The sequence below is a fragment of the Vulpes vulpes genome, chromosome 13, assembly GCF_048418805.1.
Source record: "Vulpes vulpes isolate BD-2025 chromosome 13, VulVul3, whole genome shotgun sequence".
Taxonomy (NCBI): domain Eukaryota; kingdom Metazoa; phylum Chordata; class Mammalia; order Carnivora; family Canidae; genus Vulpes; species Vulpes vulpes.
In genome coordinates this window covers 98,717,424-98,738,589 of record NC_132792.1, presented here as the reverse complement: position 1 = coordinate 98,738,589, position 21,166 = coordinate 98,717,424, and the positions used below count along the sequence as shown (strand labels likewise).

The window sequence follows — 21,166 nt, the reverse complement described above, 5'->3', positions numbered from 1 at the left end:
ATAGTAAATTCTCATTTTGTACTTTTTCTCCTCAAAATCCTTTGGTCCTTTTTTATCTTCTCTCAGTAATTTCCACATTGACCAGATCATCTTTTCTGGTCTCAACTTTTTCCACTTTCAGGGAGGACTGTATTTCATAGTTAATGCTTGTCCCTGTTCTTTTTTAAATCTTTTCCTTATGTGTATTTATTAAATGAATATTCTTTATTTATTGCTTACCATATAATAATATCTTGTCTTTATAATTGCATACTCCCTATGACATTTATTTCACAATCCTTTCTTTAAAATTTGTTTTAGAAGATCTTTCTATTTCACTTTTATTTGGACTAAAGGAAATCCCTAAGGCTCTAACCTATAACCTGTTTTATTCTCCCATTTTATCTGTGGATGCACTCAAGTTTAGCTATTATTTTTATGGTACAAATCCTCATAACATTATCCATCTATTCAATCATGTTCAGATTATTGTATCTACTTCTGAGCCCTGCATTTAAAGAAAAGCATTAACAAACTCAGATGTGTCTGGAGGAGGATGATTAAATTGATTGAATGCTCCTAAACCCTGTCCTGTAAGGAATGGCTGTAGGAATTGTGTGTATTTATTTATTGTTTATCCTGGAGTAAAAAAGATTAAGGGTAGACAGGATAATTGTTTTCAATAATTGGAAAGTCTGTCATGTAAAGGAGAACAGATTTGTTATGAGTTGTTCTTGAAGGCTCTACCAGAACGCAATTGTACAAATTATGAGTAAATAGGTTCAGATATTCTCTGATAAAGATCATAGATTGAATCTTACACATTTTGGATTTGCATACAGTGTCTGGCACTAAATACAGGGCCATGATTGTATTTGAACCTAATGGATGTATATTGACAGGATTGAATTAGCTGGAAAGACTGAACCTCTCTAACAGCAAAAACAGACTGCCTTTTAAAGTAAAAATACCCAATCTTTCAACAGATACCTGTAGATTAGATATAGTACATGTGTTTCCATGATGGGCACACAGACTGTAAAGATATTAACATCTTAATATTGCTTCTCTGGGCCAAGGATCCTTCTAAATATTTTGCACATATTAACTTATTTCACAGCAACCTCACATGGTAGGTATTTTTATTACCCCAATTTAGATGTGGGGAAACTAAGGCACACAAAGGTTACATAATAAGCTGCATCACAGAACTAGGAAATCCTCAAACTGTGATTTGCACCCAGGCGTTCAGGCTCCAGAATCTTCCTACTTAACTACCACACACTACATAATAACATAGTATGGATGTAGTGTAGTATATATTTTGTATGTAATACAAAGTAACTACATACCTTGACAGATGAAAGGTTAAAGAAGATGTGATATATATACACAATGGAATATTGCTCGACTATCAGGAAAGATGAATACCTATCATTTACTTCTACTTGGATGGAACTGGAGGGTATTTTGCTGAATGAAATAGGCAAATCAGAGAAAGACAGTTACTATATGGTTTCACTCATGCAGAATATAAGAAATAGTGAAAGGGAACTGTAAGGGAAAGGAGGGAAACTGAGTGAGGAAGAATTAGAGAGGGAGACAAACCATGAGAGACTCCTAATTTTGGAAAACAAAGGTTTTCAGAAGGGGAGGTGGGTGGGGGGATGGGGTAACTGAGTGATGGGCATTAAGGAGGGCATGTGATAAGATGAGCACTGGATGTTATACTACTATATGTTGGCAATTTGCATTTAAATTAAAAAATATAAAAACAACAAAAACAAAACAAAACAAAGAAAGTAACTACATACTTAACTTAGGCTATAGTAAACTGCCTCCAGTAATGAAAGACTAGAGGATGTTCATAAACAAAAAGAGGATTTTTAGAATGGAATATAACCCAGTCCAATTCCATTCTAGGGATTTTTTGGCCAATAGCCTATTGGTCCAGTCTTCACATAAAGTGATCTTCCTAAAGTGCAAGCCTGATCATTCCACTCCCTTCAGACCTGTCTTATGTTCTTCCATGTCCACAGGACAAGTGTGATCACCATAGTTGACATCAAGGCTGTGGTGTGTCTCAACCTGCACCTCTCACCTCATCTCTCACTGAACTCTGCATCAGACTGTATGGTTACATAAACTTGTCCTGCAGATTTCTTGTATGGAAAGATAAAAGGATTATTATGAAAATTAAATTAAATAATCAATGCTTAGAATAGTGCCTAGAATATAATAACTGTTGAATAAATAAATGTTAGTGCTTTTATTTCCATTTATTTCTGAATATCCTGCAAAAATTGCTACACTCAAAATATAGCTTATTACTTAGTTCTCTTACTGTACTTAGACTTGCTTTGTAATAGATTGAAAAATAAAGGAAATCTATTGGCTCTCCTAATTTACAAATACAGAAATCAAGTGAACGCAGTCAGGGGCCAGTCAGAGTTTTCTGTTTTCTCTACAGGTGTCAGGTTGCCTTCCTTTGTGCTGCCTTGTTCTTCAGGCCAGCTTCCATCAGAGAAGCCAGAGGCTTCCAGCAACAGCATGAACTATGTGCTTTCTTAGTCACATTCATGGCGAGAGAAAAATATCACCTCCCATGACCAGCCAACCAAAGTTTTATTCTGCGTAGCTCACCCCCTGGGTTACCTAACTCCCAGAACCTGGGATCGTATCTGGAAAAAAGGTCTTTGATGGTGTAACTAAATTAAGGATCTCAAGATAAACTCATTCTGGTTTATCTGGGCAGGCCCTAAATCCAATTACAAGTATCCTTATAAAACACACAGAGAAGGCTGTGGCTGTGTGAAATTGGAAACAGGTTGGAGCCACCAGAAGCCAGAAGCAGCAAGGAGGTATTCTCCCCTAGAGCCTCCAGGGGGATTATGGCCCTGACTACACCTTGATTTTGGATTTCCAGCTTCCAGAACCATGAGAGAATAAATTTCTTTTGTTTTAAGCCACCAAGTTTGTAATCATTTGTTATGGCAGCCCCAGGAAACTAATACAGCAGGCCATTCCTGAACCAACTGTTTTGACGAGGAGTTTAGGATTAATTTCCTGTTAGTTTACACTATTTCGGGCCCATCACTGGAGCTGGAGGTGAGGACTCTGTCCTAAATGGTGTGGCTTCCGTACAGACAACCAGAAGGAACATTAGGGAGGCACCACACCACCCACTGTATTCTTTAATTCTGTTTCTGACTTCTTTCCTACCCATTTCTGTTACTTATACCACAGTTGATTCCAGTTGTGAACTGGAAGCCATCTCTCATGTAGCACTTCTTAGGTTACATTATTAACTACTCTTAATAACTAACACCCAGTTGTTTCATTGGACTTGCTAACTCCCTCACCTTATCTGATATAAGCCCTTGCCAATGACTGCTTCAAATCGTCTCAGACATGACCACTCAAATTGCCATGTTCTTGTACCACCTTGGCCAAATCCCAGGACTCCAGAGAACTTTTACAGGCCTCCTCTATCTTCATAGATCCCTTTGATAAAGTAGAATTTGGCCATCTCTGTGTTACTTAATGTGATCCTGATGACTCCTGGCTGGCATGCTACAAATTCTGGTGACAATGCTTAAACAAATGTAAAATATAACATTGTTGTGTTCTCTGTATTTAACACATTAGAATAGGGAACAAGTAAACATAAGGGATGAGATGAATAAGTCATTTAACAATAATCTCTATAAGGGGTCTCCCCCCCAACACAAATGTTTGTGTTAAATGTTTGCGAGGGCTTTTACTTTTAGTCTCATGTAGTCTATAAAGATAGACTATTATTTGCCTAAAAGCAGATGAACGACTTTGCACTGAACACGAGGATATAAAATGTGAGTTTAAAACTACTTCATCTAAAACAAAGAATATAAGGGCAAAGCCTTGTCTTGTTAAAAACTTTAATTATAATTAAATTTTAATTACAACAGCTAAAAGTGGAAGGTACCCGTTAAATAAATTATACAGGAAATCAAAGTAACAGAATACATAAGGAAGCACCTATAAATTAGTGTCTAGTAAAGGAATATGTTTCTGTGTTCTGCATGACAAAACAGAACAAAAAATTGAACAATTGTGCCATCACAGAAATAGACCAAAAAACACTATGCTTAAGAAACCATGTGAAAAATATTTGAAAAGATCAGTATTATTTTACCCATTCATAGCAATTTCACAAACTGTCTCCTTTTAAAATGTTACTTTATAATAGTATTGTACCGTATTTTCTTTGCAGCTTTAATAGATCTTAGCAGATCTTAGCTGAGCGGTTCGAATAGCACAGATGTATGATCTTGCAGTTCTTTGTTCAGAAGTGTGACAGACTAAGTCAGGGTGTCCGCAGGTCCATGTTCCTTCCTGTAGTCTCCAGGGAGGATTCATTTTCTTTCTTGTCCTTTTGAGGCCACCTGCATTCCTTGGCTCATGGTTCCTTCCTCCATCTCCACCATCTCCAAAGCTAACTGAACTGGTTGAGTTCTTCTCACATCACAGCACTCTGACTTCCTCTGTTGCTCCCCTCTTACACTTTTAAGGGCCCTTGTGATTACATTGGGCCCACCCAGGTAATCCAGAATAGTCTCCCTAAATTAAGATCAGTTGATTAGCAAAACCTTCATTCCATCTGCATTAATTCCCCATCGCTAGGTAGTATATTTGCAGGCTCCAGTGAGGAGGGGATGACTCTTTGGGGAAGGGGGCATTAGTCTGCCTTCCACATGTACTATGGTCAAGCTCTTGGCTTTGACAAATTGTTCTATGGTTATGTAAAATGGTACCATTGGAGGAAGTTGAGTAAAGGGTAGGTAGGGAATCTATCTTTGCAACTTTTATGTGAGTCTAAAATTATTTCAAAACCATAGCTTTAAAAATTGCCTGAGGATTGAGTGAACATATATAGAAATTGCCTATAGAATTTCAGAATTTGCACAATAATAAAATGGATTAAAATAGTTATTTAACATCCAAAATAGTAAAAACATTAAGTGATAAATATAAATAATTTTCACATTTCTCATTCAATTAAGAGTAATTCAGTCAAGATTTATGGTATTATGACTGATAATGCATTTACAATAACTAAATAAGGTGAGTGCTATCTACATTTTTTCCCTTTAAGTAAAACACTGTCCATAATTGACAAAATATCCTTTGACTACATACCACACTCTAATCTCACTATGGTTGATAAAGGCAATATATTTTTTAAGAGTTTATATGCCCACAATACCTAGCAAGTGAAAACTTTAATTTCCTTAAACCAGATAGGCAAAATGCTTTATAATTTTACACTTTATCTATACTTTTCTAAAAGATCACATATTCTGTTTAACTTAATATATTCTAAAACTGTCAGATGCATAGTACAGATTTCACTGTCCCATCTTTACAGATAAAATTAAGTCTGAAAAGTTTACATGGGGATTTCTGGTCAAGAAAAGGACATATCTGTTAATGTTTTAGTATCCTAGTCCATTCAGGCCAGTGGAAGATGAATTCAAAAAAAGAATAAAAACATTAAACCATACTCAATATCATAAACAGAAGTAAACAAACAAAACTGGTGAAATAGGCAGAAATTATGAGTCAGTTAGGCTTTGAGTATGGAAGCTGCTGGGCTGTCTGGGAGTTTAGTTCCATGTGGGAACTAGTAGCTAGGTTTATTGACTGGTTTACAATAACCCCAGTGTCACCCTAGGTCAGAAACACCAAGCCCACAATGGTGAACCTTAGCTCTGGATAGAAGCCCAAGGTACAACTTGGAGGCCACTGCAGAATTACTTGATAAGGAAGGAATGGCACAGAGAGGCAGAATATGGGGAAAGAGAGAAAAAGGGAAATAAAAATTTAAAAACTCTTCCATCCTAAATGAGCTTATTCATGAGCTTATTCATAAGCATTCCAAGATCATGAATAAATCTAATGCTGAGACATTTATGAGCAAAATTACAAGCAAAATTTAAGTTTTTGTATGGTCTGACAAAAACTTTAAAATACATATAAAATATTCATAGTAAAGGATAGTTTCTAGTAAAAGTGTATAAAACTTTCTGGTAGGTGTGATTTATCCAATACCACCAAGCAGTTCTCCAGTTCTCCATGAACACTAACCAGGCATCACATAAATTTAACTCAGTTATAACACCATCTACCTGGAGATAGCATCAGATCCCACAAATTAAAGGCTCAGTCTGACAAGATTTCTCCCTCCTGCTATCCACACCACCACCACCACCACCACCCCACTACCCCCGTCTTGCATTTCAGTTGTCAGTCACAAGTCCAGATTGTCACCTTGCTTTTGACCAACTGGCTGTAGATTGGAGGATGCCACAACCCCCTCCTCAGATTCCATTAGTTTACTAGAGAGGCTGACAGAACTCAGGGAAACATTTTACTTACTAGATTACTGGTTTATACAAAAGAATATTATAACAGATATAGATGAATGGCCAGATGAATTACATAAGGCAAAAAAGTGTCCCAAGCTCAAGAACTTTTGTCCCAACAGAACTGGAATGTATCACATTAATATGGATGCATTCTGGTTTACCAACCTGAAAGTTCTTTGAACCTTGTGGGTTTGGGTTTTATGAAAGCTTCTAATATTGCATAGGAATGACTGATTAGATCATTGGCCAGCAGTGGTTGATTCAACCTCCAGCACCTTACCTCTCCCCAGAGGTCAAGGGTTGAGACTGAAAGTCTCAACTCCCTATCAAGGTTAGTTCTCTTGGCAACCAGCATCCATCCTTATTTGACCAAGTCACCTTGTTAACATAACAAGACACCTTTATCACTTATCCCTGAGGAAATGTCAAGGATTTTAGCAGCCCTATGTGAGAAACAGGGAGGAAGACCAAACATATATATATATATTTTTATTTTAAATAACAATCTCACAAACTAGAAAAGCAGAGAAAATATGTAGCCAAACTCAAGAGAGGTTCAGCACTTGGGGTGCACCAAATTGAACACAACCCAAAGAAATGTTGAAAGGAAAGAACTTTTTATTATTTGTTGTAAGTATGGTGACTAGGAGATTGCTTTCAAAGCACTGTCTCTACATGGGGCTAATACAGGGAGCTTTTATTCAGTGTATTAGTGTATTAGACACTGAATAAACACAAACACTTTAGTTCAATTGTGCATGCCGAGCAGGTCAACATGCTAGTACCTATGTCACATGTTCAGAAAATGGCAGAAAACTTGCCCATACTTAGTATTATAATGACCTAAAGGTAACTTCAAGAAACTTAGGGGAGCTTCTGCACAGGTCTTCAGCTCCATTCCAGCTCAAATGGGCTCATTCTTTTTTAAAGATTCATTTATTATTTTAGGGAAAGAGATGCTTGCAGGGAAGAGGGGGAAAGGGAGAGAGAGGATCTCAAGCAGACTCCTCACCAACCACAGAGCACTACACAGTTCAATCCCACGACCCTGACATCACGACCCTTACCTGAAATGAAGTCAGATGCTCAATCGAATGAGCCACCCAGGTGCCCCTCAAACAGGCTCATTTAGCAGGGCGCTATCAATGTAACACTTAGTTGGGCATCTCCTTGGTTGGAACCGTTGGTTCCATAAAACGAAACGCAATCCTTCCCTGCTTTCAGCCCTCCTATTTGAGTAACTTCCTACTGCATCCTGGCTAACAAAATGAAACAAGAATAAATGGATATGGAGAAGGAGAAATTGAGATACTATAAAAGTGTTGGAAAAATACAATAGAATAAACACTGGAATAGACAAAAATGGAGAAATTGGTAAATTAGAAAAATTGCTCAGAAAAATTAACCCTGATTATAGCTTAGAAAGAAAAAGAATGGTTATTAATTTTCAGAGTGCTGAGAGAAAATAATTTAACCTGAATTCGTATTTAACCATACTATCATTCCAGAATGAGGACAAAAATAAGATAATTTTGTACATACAAAATCAAAGATAATTTAACTCTCAGATATTCACTAGAAGAAATATTTAAGGCTATATTTCAATAAGAAAGAAAGTGAACTAAGAAGGTGTAGCACTCAAAAATTAACACTGAACAGATGATAAAATGCCAACAATTGTATTTATTTAATAACTGATAATAAATATATATTTCCTTTAAATAATTGAACTTAAATTGAAAATCTCAAACGTGATTAGGATGAGGAAATAATTCAGCGTCTATTTAAAGCATGCCGAAGTTCCTATGAAAACTATAAACTATTAGAAAAATTCATAGCTGGGATGCGTGGGTGGCTGAGTGGTTGAGCACCTGCCTTGGCTCTGGTCATGATCCCAGGATACTGGGATCCAGTCCTGCATCGGGCTCCCTGCAGAGAGCCTGCTTCTCCCTCTGCCTGTGTCTCTGCTTCTCTCTCTGTGTCCCTCATGAAAAAAATAAATATAATCCTAAAAGAAATTCATAGCTAAGAAAGTTTTATTTTTTAATTTAAAGTACAGCTTAGCTAACAAAATCTGTGGATTCAGAGAAAGCATAAAGGAACAGAGAAAATTAGATAACTTCAGGAAAATTCTAATACAAGAAAGTAAAAAGCATTAAAAAAAGACAAAACCAATTTAAATTACAAAATATTTAGAACTGAATGACAATGAAAGTACTACACATAAAAATGCAATTTGCAGGCAGCCCTGGTGGCACAGCGGTTTAGTGCCACCTGCAGCCCAGGGTGTGATCCTGGAGACCCGGGATCGAGTCCCACATCGGGCTCCCTGCATGGGGCCTGCTTCTCCCTCTCTCTCTCTCTCTCTCTCTCTCTCTCTCTCTCTCTCTCTCGCTCTGTGTCTCTCGTGAATAAGTAAAAAATAAAAAAATCTTAAAAAAATGCAATTTGCTGCTAAAGTAGTTTTGGAGGAAATTCGTGGCCTTATGTAAATGTGTTTTACAAAAAAAGAAAGATCTAAAATACATGAATTAATTTTCAGTTAAACGACTAAAAAAAAAAAAAACCAACAGATATCCATAAAGAAGTAGAGTGAAGAAAGAAATAAAGATAGGAGAAGAGATCAGTGAAACAGAACAAATAAACCAAGAAAAAAAAAGAGAGAGGAATTGCAATATACTTTTAAGCAAAACAGACAAATCTCCAGCAAGAATGATCAAAGAAAAGAAACACAAGTACATAATATTAGGAATGGAGAGGTGGCTATACCTAAGGCTATGAAAGATCTTTAAAATCATAAAATCCCATGAACAACTTTATGCTGGTACATTTGGAAACCCAAAGGAAATGATTGTGTGGGCAATGTAATTTTCTAAAGCTGGCTCAAAAAAGTAGAATGAGTAAACAAATAACCATTAAGAAAATTAAATCAGTAATCAGATTCATTTTCCATCCCTCCAAGATAGGCCCAGATGTTCATACAAACATATGACATTGGACCAATAGAACAGAATAGTATCTAGAAGCAGTAACAAACATATGTAAGAATTTAAAATATAAGAAAATCATTAGAAATCAGTAGTGTAACAAAAAAAATCAGTAGTGAAATGATAACCTCAATTAAAAGAGTTGGACAAGTGGTATCTGTTATGGAATGGATGCCTTACAACGTACATAAAATAAATTCCAGGTGGATTCAAGTACTAAATATGAGGAACAGAACTTTGTAACTTTTGAAAGGAAATACAGAAGAATAATTTTAATTTTTGAGGATAAGGAATATTATCTTGGGAAATTCATAAAGAACACAGAATTGATATCTCCCATCTCTACCATGCCCTACTCTGCTTTGTGATTTGGGAGGCTTACCAGAATGTGCTGCATAAAAAGTTTCCCTGAGTTTTGGGGCTTAGGGGGCTTTTTTAGATTCCACATATGAGTGATGTCATTCAGTATTTGTCTTCTGTCTGACTTCTTTCACATAGCAGAATGCCCCCAAGTTTCATCCATGTTGTCCCAAATGGCAGGATCTCCTCTTTCAACAGTGGTTGCCAAATAGGCTTTCAACAGGGTTTGCCAAACAGGAGTCACTAACAAGGTCCTCAGGCCAGGAAGAAATTGAAGATAGAAGAGTGATTCTTCTGGTTCCCTTAACACCCAGTAGATCATGTTGTCTATGTCTCTGTGCAATAAATGACAGCTCTCATCAGCCAGCCTTCTCCTTCCACCCCCTCCAAGAATCGCTCTCTACTTCCTGACTTGGCTTCTAAGAGTGGTTGCTGTTACTCACCCTTGAGAACTACTCAATTCTTTGTTAGTTTCTCAAAATGCTGATCAGTCTTTGGAAATTGTCCTATTACTAACCTCTCCACAATTTCATGAGCTTGAGTATATTCTGTGCTTTCTTTCAAGACTCTAGCTGATACATCAAGAAGGAAAAATATGACAAAATTTGACTTAAAACCTCTTCATGATAAGACAACCACACCACCAGCAGAAGAAGGGAGTGGGGGAGGATGGAAGGAAAGAAAAAGAAAGATTTTTGTAATGTCTGTAACTGACAAAGAATTGCCATCCAAAATGCAAAGGGAACTACACATCCATCAGAAAAATGAGGAAGAGATAGAAGCAGGAAATTCATAGAGGTGGTAAGTAGAATAGGAAAAAAGCAAAACAAAATAAAACCCCAGGGAATTATAAACTTTCAGAACCTACACAACTTGTGAGCCTCCTCACATCTTCTGGCTTCCTGGACAGCTGTGGGTGGAGAGATGTCTGGGACAGAGGCATCTGGGACAGCCAGGGCAGAGTGCTGTCTTCAGGCTCATCTGGGAATGACAGCAGTAGAGCAGTCGCTGGAGGAGTTATAGAGGAAGTCACTGGAGGAAGAGGTTCAGGAAAAGACCTGACAGGTTGGCATAGTATTTATGGAGTTGAGTTTCACAGTAGTCTGGAAGTGATTGAGGCATAGAATTGTGGGCAGAGACAGATGGTAGTAAACTTTGTGAGAGCAGGTGGTAAATTGAGGAAGTTCATCCCTGATGGTCTCTTACTCTCTCGAGTATGAGAAAGAGATAGAGAATGACACGGACTACTGAGGTCCTCCTAAGGTAGAGGGTAAGGACAGGTGATCTCCTGACTTTGAGGTTCTTCTGTGCCAGAATGTTTTATGCCAGTTTGTTCCAAACCATACTCTACATTTCAAAACTCCTTCCCTAAAATCATAGACTTCTGTCCAAACGGACAACTCATGATTTCCTTTTAAATAAATTGCCTCTAGGGGCACTCAGGTGGCTCAGTTCGTTAAGCATCCAACTCTTGGTTTCAGCTCAGGCCGTGATCTCAGGGTCATGAGATTGAGCCCCATGTGAATGTGAGATTCTCTGTCTCCCTCTCCCTCTTCCCCTCCCCCCACTGACACAGTCTCTCACTCAAATAAATCTTTAAAAAAAAAATTAAAAATAAAACAAATAAATTGCCTCCATCTGATAAGTATACTAAAGTCTTAAAATGCTTCTATTGGTAACCATACTTATTTAAAATAATTTGCCCAGTTTTATTGAGATATAACTGACATACAGCACCATGTAAGTTTGATATGCACGGCACCTTAAGAATAGTAAGAATATGCTGAGTAATATTCTTCATCCATTCATCCATTGGTGGACGCTGAAGTTATTTCCATGTCTTGGCTATTGTAAATAACACTGCTATGAAAGTGGGGGTGCAGGTATCTCTTTGACATAGTATTTTCATTTCCTCCAGATAAATACCCAGAAGTGGAGTTGCAGGATCACATGGTAGTTGTTTTTAATTGTTTGAGGAGCCTCTATGCGATTTTATATTAGTGGTTACACCAGTTTACTGGTGCACCACCAATAGTGCACAAGTGATCCCTTTTCTCCACATCCATGCCAACATTTGTTATCTCTTGTCTTTTTTGATGATGGCCATTCTAACAGGCTTGAGGTGATATCTCATTGTGCTTTTGATTTGCATTTCCCTGATGATTAATGATGTTGAGCATCTTTTTTTTTTTTACAATTTTTTAAAAAAGATTTTATTCATTCATTCATGAGACACACACACACAGAGAGAGAGAGAGAGAGAGAGGCGGAGACACAGGCAGAGTGAGAAGCAGGCTCCATGCAGGGAGCCCAACATGGGACTCTATCCTGGGACTCCAGGATCACGCCCTGGGACGAAGGCGGCACTAAACCCTGAGCCACCTGGGCTGCCCTGATGTTGAACATCTTAAAAGGATAATTTCTAAAGTGTTGGAAAATAGATAATGTGGGTGAAACCATTGTTTTTATATATCTATTTGTGTTAGTTTGGGATAAATCAATAGGATATGCAAATCAAAATAAATATGTATTTCTTTTAACAAAGCCACATAGATTCCTCTTTCATGATTTCATTTGGAAGTTAGGACTAAGGATTCATAAGTACAACTAGAAAACTAGTTCATTTACCTGTATTTTGTTATTGGAGCTCCAAATTCAGTTCAGTGCAGTGCACACTGTTGAGTACTGGTTAGGTTCAAGGTACTGTGTTTAGACTGGGGAGAGGAAGGAGTTATATGAAATAAGGAAGCCTCTGACCATAGAAATGTATAATGCTTGTACATAAAATAGCATTATTCCAAGTAATTTCAGTCTCCAGTAGTCTGCACTTTTCCTGCAGGCGTAGAGGTAGATGTACGATCTCCAAATAGGTGTGTTTTCCCATCACAACTGACCTTCAGGTTTGCTTAAAGCAGTACTGCTGCTCCTCCTGCCTCACCTTTGTTTAATGAGAGCCATTTCCTAATGCCAACGTTGGGTTAATGGACTGAGATGGGAGAAAATCAAACGTATCTCTTTGTTTTACACCAGATTGCCTTTCTGCCTTGTGGCTTTAATCACTCAATCCTACTCACATCTGCCATAATAACAATTATGGTTTTCTCCTGACTTCTTACCCAGGAGGATATGTCAGAGTAGAGCAACATCTCCTGAAGAAAGGAAGGGCAAATTCTTCATCTCTTTCCAGCGTCGTAGGTAATAATTTTCCTCTGCAAACCCTCAAGGAGTACCTCTTTTGGCGTTCACATCTACTATTCCCACAGGTTCGTGGCTCTGTTCTGATTTATGCATTTTCTTCTATCCTCTTTCTTCTGAGATAAGTTTTAATTATGTAGACAGATTGTAAAAGTCTCTTTCTTCTTGTAAACAGCTATTTCTCTGTTAGTACTAGATTTTGTTCAACTGGTTTCTCCTATCTGAATCTTCTTGTGCACCCAGGAATTGTCTGTTCATTGTTTAACTGCAGCATCAAGACGAGAAAGCTGGCTTCTCTTCGTAGTTCCTTGAGGGACTCAATCTTGGAACACCTCAAATTGCAGATCTCCCTCGGGAACTCTTCTGTGTTGCATATGTTTGGAAAGCCCATGAGATTTTTAGTTTTGAATCAATGTAAGAGCAAAGCACCACCCATCAAATAGCAATATGACGATACTCTCAGCTCTTCTACTTATTTAAAAACTTACTCTACTGGCAAAGTGGAAAAAATGCTTGAAATGCTCAAAAGCCCTCAGGAATATATTAACACTAACCCCTTCCTCAGGTGATTCAGACAAGTGGATTCTAGAAAGCTCTTCAGTTAATACTGACATTCACTGCAATTCCTCGGGCCCCTTCCGGGTAATAATAAAAATATAAAGAAAAAATGTATTTATAACATGACTTTTTGTTGTTCTACATACACACTTTTAACTATTTGCTGGATTTGTTTTTTCGTTTTTAGAGATTTTGTTTATTTGAGAGAGGGGAGCACAAGTTGGGTGGAGGGGCAGAGGGAAAGGGAGAAACAGACTCCCCTCTAGCAGGGAGCCCAACTCTGGGCCAGGACCCTGGGATCATGACCTGAGCTGAAGGCACACACTTAAAAATCAAGTGATCACCATACTACATTTCCTTATAATGCTGATCACATAAGTTACCTTTCAAGCCCACCATTTACATGAAAATTGGTTTGCCAGTTGGTTTTGCCAAGAACAGCTAAATCTTATCCTTTTACCAGCCCAAAATTCCTCATAGCAGGTTTTTAACTTTTACCTTGCATCTCACCAAGCACCTCTTAAAAAAGCTAGATCAGTATTCTCCCAGAAGTTTTTGAGACATATTTAGAGAAAAAAGAGATCATTTTTAGACACAGCAGTGGATGTGATGTCCTCACAGGGAGAAAACATTCAGCTCATCCAAAGAAGGGGTGTGGTCAGTGGCCAAAGCACAGAGCCAAGGTCTTTGGCCAGCATTAGATACAAAGCAGTGACCTTGGCCTCATTAGCTGGACTATGTGAGCTCACCATGCAGGCTGCTGCGTATTTGCGTGGCAGTTCATGGGAAGCTGGCTTCTTAACTTGGGTTCCAGTGACAGTACTGAAGCATCCTGCTCTTTATGCAAGATTTTGTGTGTGTTTATATTTGTCTAACAAGATGGTTTGCATTTTCAATAGATTCTCAAATGTAGCTGTGGCTTACAAAAGTAAAAGGGTAGGATTACATTAAATGAGACTGTTCTAAAACAAAGTCATTTCAATATTTCTTTAAATCTTTCATTATGCAGGTAGATTTCTGTAATCGGAGGCTGACTTCTGTACTGCCATGTTCTTGTGGGAGAAGCCCTTTAAATCTGACCTTTTAATATTTAGCCTTTTGTGCGTTGGAAGGATTTTAAATGTACCCTTTCAGGTGGAGAAATCTATTACTTTTACATGAGAGAGAAATGATAGATTTAACTCTCCATTTTTGAACTTTATATATTTTTCGGTCAGGAAGTGATTTTTTCCCCTTTATTCTAGGAACATGTTTTTCAAAACTCCTTCAACAGTCTACTCTGATAGTCTTATTTCCCCTCACAATCATTTGAAGATAACCTGAACCTACTTTACTCTTTCCAATATAGGGTGGCTTAAGTCTGACTATACTGTACCTAATTAAATGTGAGGGTGTTATCTACTAACCATGGGATGATATCTTCCTTAGATTATGATAGAAAGTTGCCATTCTAGGGACAATCTCCTATAGTCTTTTGTCTTTAGAACATTCCAGTTCACGTACGTCTTCATTATCATTGATCTCTGCATATTTATGCTATATTGGGAAAGAAATGTCATGAGCAAGGTACAGTGTGGATTTTTTAAAAATTCTAGGTTACTTCATGGAATGAGCACTTAATAGAACAAAGGATCCAATCTCTATGGAAAAACAAATCATGTGGTCTTCAGAAACGAGGAGAAATGCAGCCATCTGAAATGGTCATGAACCCCAAACAAGTCTTCCTCTCGGTGCTCATATTTGGAGTAGCAGGGCTGCTCCTCTTCATGTATTTGCAAGTCTGGATTGAAGAACAACATACAGGTAACAATCAGTTCTTTTTTTCTATTTTACTTATGATGGTCATTTTCTATTAAATGAACTACAGTGTTTACAGAACTATAGAATCTCACAATATTTCCAATAACAACAAAAAATAGACAAACTAAAATCCCCAGCTCCCAAAAAAGAAGGATGATTATGCAATTCTGGTGGGCATTTGTCACGGATGGGACAACACTTGGAATTTTTATTGTATCAGTGGGGGAGCAGCACAGCCCATTAGCCCAGCAAGGACTGCATGTGGTGAATTTGTCTACTCAAATGTGTAGCATGTGTCCTACCTCTGGTGTGTCCAGTAAGCATTGGGCGCAAACCTAAAAGGAACTAAATATACAACTAAATATCTCCTTTAATTCCTTCTTAATTTTTGTATCAGTATTCAAAATTGGCATGGAAATTCTTTATTACCTTTACTATGAAGCAGGAGTTCACAAACCTTGTCTGTAAGATTAGGTAGAAAGTATTTTACGTTTTGTAAGCCACACCATTTCTATCACAACTACTCAAGCCTGCCAACATATCATAGGAGCATCCATAGATTATGTGTAAACATATGGACCTGGCTGTGTTCCAATAAAACTTTATTTACAAAAGCAAGTATTGGGCTGGATTTGGTCCACAAGCAGTAGTTTGCCAAACCCTTCTATATTTGTACTTTCATCATTCCAGTTTGCTGTTGCCACACATTGGAAACAATCAATTTCTGTTAAAATGGATTATGTTTATAATGATAGTTGGGATGAATTGTGTTTATAATGATTAAAGGAAATGTCTTAGAACATCACAAAAATACATACCTATATGTATTGTGAAATTCAGTTATTTTCCATTAGTAGAAATAGCCTATGGCTTATGACTTTTAAGGAAAATGAAGTAAAACAGAAGAATAATGTCTTAATTGCTTCCAACTGTGGCCTAGTTTTATTTTTTTTAAAATAATTTTTTTAAATTTATTTATGATAGTCACACACACAGAGAGAGAAAGAGAGAGGCAGAGACACAGGCAGAGGGAGAGGCAGGCTCCATGCACCGGGAGCCTGACGTGGGATTCGATCCCAGGTCTCCAGGATCGCGCCCTGGGCCAAAGGCAGGCGCTAAACCGCTGCGCCACCCAGGGATCCCAGTGGCCTAGTTTTAAATCATTCTAGACATAAAACCCTTTAGAATCTACTCTGATTCTTGGTGGCTCAGTTGATTAAGTCTTTGACTCTTGATTTCAGTTCAGGTCATGATATTGGGGTCATTAGATCAAGCCTCATATCAAATCCATGCCCGAATTAGGCGCTGTGCTCAGCATGGAGTCTGCTTGTCCCTCTCCCTGCTCTCTCAAATAAATAAATAAATAAATAAATAAATAAACAAACAAACAAACAAATAAATACATAAATAAAATCTTTTTAAAAACTACTCTGAAAGATAATACTGAGTCACAGATATGATAATATTAAAGTTGTTTCCTTTTCTAAATCCCTTTCCTTGGATTATCTTCATAAACACTTTGGATCTATTAAATTTATATAATAACTTTTGTGAAAAGAATTTGCATATAATTATTTTCTATAGAATATGTAACATTGTCAAAACGTATTTTTAATTCCCATTATAAGTTACATGAACTGTAAGATTTTCTAAGTTTGCTATATTACGATAGCAATTTGTCATAATATTTCATGAAACCATCTGTAATAAAATATAGAGGCTAACTTCTCTTATAGCATAGATTTTGTCACATAGTAAGCCCTCAGCAGGTGTTTGTTAAATGAGTTATAAAGATATGAATAAATAGATTGAAAACTCATTGCAGACTATAGACTAGAATGCAGCAAAGGAGGAAGAATCAGAGATCTCCTCATTGCTGGTTTGCTAATTTCATAGTCTCATAAAAGTTCACAAGGACAGTATCACAATGGGTTTCCAATCCATAAAAGAAAATATATTCATATATAAAGACTATGGGAGAAATATTATGGTTAGTGTGTCAACTAAGAAACCGCATGATTTCTGAAGAAAGAGATCATAGAATAATACCTTATATATATAATGCAGATTACAAAATGGGCCCCAAGCATTAGTAGCTACTAAAGCTTAGTACGTGCCAAATGTTAACACGTATTTTCTCTAATCCTAATGACATCTTCCTAGGTGTGATATTCTAAGTTTATAGATGATGAAACTGAGGCTTGAGTAGGTAAGGAACTTATCCCAGACCTCACATGTGCAAGTGTAGGTGTAGAGGGAAAGCTCTCTGGTTGTATCTCTGCAAAGTCCATGCCCTTTTTCTGCTATACATTGCTTCACGAAGGCGGGGGGGGGGGGGGGGGGCGCGCAGGAAGGACAGAGTAAAAGAGTATTACTGCCTCGTAGAGTACAAATGAAGTAACCGAAACCTAGAAACCAAGTGACTTGCCCAAAGGCACAACAGCCAAGTTTCCAAAGTGAGACCCATGCCCAGACTTTCCTACTTGTCATGTGCCCTCAAAGAACCTCCTAACCAAAAAGGCATATAAGATACACAAATAATAAATGCTGTAGTATCAGTATGGATACTGACTTGTAAGCCTAAGCTATTCACAAATTCATAGATGTGTAACCTCTTTTGCAAGCTGGATTTTTAATTGAGTTCATAACTTTTCCAAGTTGCGAAATCATTTTCCCCAGTTAAAATGGGCTTGTACTATAATAAATAATAATAAATACTATTTATTCTCTTAAATTGCATTGGCAATTTGCTAGTACTTTCTCTGATTCTCTATATGTCATAAATTGTATAATATTTCACGATCTACTTGTGATAGTGAGTGTAAGTGTTAGAACCAAGATTCTTTTAGATAAGTATCTTACTGAAGAAAAGCTTTGTTATTTTTCAATAAGACTTCCATCTGGAATTCTTCCTCATTGCAAGTTAGTGCCCTGGGTTGTAATTCTGTAGTTTTCCAGGTAGACTATTACATGTGTATTGTATTATGTATTTTAGATAACATCAGAAGCATCAGTCACTTTTAGGGGAAGTTTCTTTTTAAATCAGAAAATATCTGAATGTGTGCTTTTATGTTACGTTAAAAATGAAAATTTTGTCTTTTGGACATTTTAGAACTGTCACTCAAAGAACTATGGAAGATGAGTTTATTTTGGTTCCTGAGACCCTCTGTAAATAGAGCAGATTTTAAAACTCAGAATGCTTTTGATCTCAAATACATTTCAGTTGTGTATGAGAACTCTTAGGTTCTTTTCAGAGCCTGTATATGCGACCTTTAAAATCTAATAAGATCTGAACTATTTTCTAAGCGTTTGTAGTTTTCCTGGGTTCTTCTGTTAAAATAAAATGCTTTAGAATCACACACACAAAAAATTCTTAACTATGCTCTGATATGCTAGTAAAGATTATGAATAGACAAAATTTTGGGAGTTGAAAAGGAAATATGTGTGACAAAGAAAGTAAAATCTATCCAATTATACAACAGAGAGTTCCATAATAACACCCATTTTTCAAGACCACACCAATTGGATTATGCATTTCCTTATGCTAATGTGGATGTATTATGAATGTTAGCTTATAAATTTTTCCCTAGTTGTTAAGAGTGCAAATTTCATTTTTGAAAGAAGCTTGAAAATCTCAGATCTACTTGTTAGCGGTGTGACCCCAGGCAAACCACTTAGCCTCTCTGTGCTGCAATCTCCTCCTCTGTAAAATGGGGATAATAATATTTTCCATGTAGGGTGGCAGGGAGGATTAAAGGAGACTTAGCACAGTGTCTGGCAAGTGGTAGTGAACAATGAGCAATGAATACAAACTGCTATTATTCTGAAAATGATGCAGAGCATTTGAGGACTAGCTTTTTCAGAATTATCACTATTATGACTCAGCCATAATTCAGGAAAACAATCTTAAGCTTGTGCCTTACCTTATTAAGAAAAAAAGACTCAGCTCCAGCTCCAGTTAAAATAGGAGAGTCTAACCAGCATAGGACCAGCGTGTTTCACGGTGTAGGAATTGGAAGGAAGCTGATCCAGTTGAGAGTAAAGAGGAGAGTTGGTGTCCAGAAGGATCTCTGATATAGGTAGGGTGCCTCTGAGGTCAGGGTATCCATTCATTCAGTAGCATTTTTTAAAGACTTAATTGTAGGTCCCAAACTGGTGAATACTGAGATATAGTGAGGAACCAGCCATAACCCCTGTTCTCAAGGAGACTCGAGTCTCCTGGACTATAAGGGAGAAAATGGTCTTGAGTGAAGGCCAAGGTGTTGATACAAAAGGACAGTCCATTGTGATGAAAGATTCAGTCCTTCCATTATAAGGCACAGTGATGAGCTGGGCCCAATCACTTGTTAGCTATGGAACTGCTGACCTAATAGAAGCACTAGGGGTGGTGCAGGGGTGGGGGCAGGGTTAGCAGGCACAGAGGACCCAGAGCAGAACAGTTATATCTACAGGAAAGATGTGGTAATGGTAAAGGCCAGTTCAGGATAAATCACAAGAATGGGTCACTTTCCCCCCAGCTAACTGTTGAAATCTGCAATTTGGTGCCTTCTTCCTCTAGGTAGAATGTTAGTGCTAAATAGAATACCTAAAGGCGCAGTACATAAGTGTTTTGTGTGTGCAATAAGATGTGGTGAGGACCCTATCATAACAAGGTCAGAATCTCAGCTTTAGAAAAGAATTTATAGATCATCTTGTACATGATCTATTTTTTTAAAAAATATAAATCAATTATATAGCTCTCCTGTTTAAAATGTTTTGGTTATATTTCATTCTTTTCAACAAAAAAAATCCTCCCTGGGACCCACAGAGCTGTGTGCTGCCTGCCTCCACTGCCTCACCCTCCCCTCAAAGTGCTTCCGGTGTCACCCAGCACACCAAACCCTTTGCCAAGTCCGAGCTCTCAACTCTCACCATTTCAGAAGCTGGGATGCTCTTCTCCTAACTCTCACCTGTCCTTGCTTAGCTCAGATATCACCTTCTTTGATCAAAGCAGCCAATCAGCCAAGCACCCCTATAGCCAATCAGTCAGGAACCCCCATCTTATTCACTTCCATCACAGCAGCAATTGCCTCGTTTTGTTATTTGTTCACGTGTTCATTGTCTGCATCGGGTGCTGTTTTACAGACTCCATGAAAACAGGGACCTTGGTGTCCCCATTCCACAGCATGGAACATGTGTATGGTAGGTGCTCAGTAGTTTTTTTGTAGGGGTGGATACATAACGTTTCTTTTGATTCTTCAACATCCAGCCAAAGGACTACATGGACTGCTTTTGAGTATTTCTGAGGACAATGAATCTACTACTCCTCAAGACATCCACTCAACTTTATAGCCACCTCCTTAGAAAGTTCCATATGTTAAGTCAGAACTTGCCTCCTTAAGTTATGCTTACTCATCCTAGCTGTGTCGCTGGCACTGGCTCACCTTGCTTCCATGACATGGCCAGATCATTTTTATGGCAAATGAAACCCTAGCTTTTTTAACCACTTTGTGAGAAGATGATCCAGGTCCCTCTTCTCTGAACCATTAACACTTACTCTTTATTTCTTTTAAAATATGATGTACCTTATTCTTCTATGAAACCTGTGTTAGAAATATAAATCTCTAACACAATCCATTATGAAATAGTGAAGTTATATATACATATTTTAAATATGCCATGTAATGAAAATCAAACAGATCCTACCAAATAGCTTATGTTATTTCTTTTCTTGAGATTTTCCAGAATCAAATTTAGTCTCATCTATTCCAAATTAAAATTGTTCCCTGGATTTATCCAACCTTGTAAAAATCTAAACAACTTCTGAGCATTTTGTATTCAGGACCATTTTTTTTTTTTATTTAAACTCAAAAGAAAACCAAAAAACAAAACCAGTTAACT

General features: G+C 37.5%; 1 protein-coding gene across 2 annotated transcripts in view; it reads left to right on the top strand.

Moving 5' to 3' along the window:
• The window catches only part of CHST9 (carbohydrate sulfotransferase 9), a 236,207-nt gene that overhangs the window by 25,618 nt on the left and 189,423 nt on the right, over window positions 1–21,166 (top strand). Inside the window, exon 2 of one of the 2 annotated variants that reach the window (XM_072732106.1) lies at window positions 15,082–15,289. In XM_072732106.1, the coding sequence (XP_072588207.1) occupies window positions 15,169–15,289 (121 nt within the window). In that variant the 5' untranslated portion in view covers window positions 15,082–15,168. Of the gene's footprint in view, window positions 1–15,081; window positions 15,290–21,166 lie in introns of those variants that run through there. The other variant, XM_072732105.1, reaches the window with a different exon arrangement.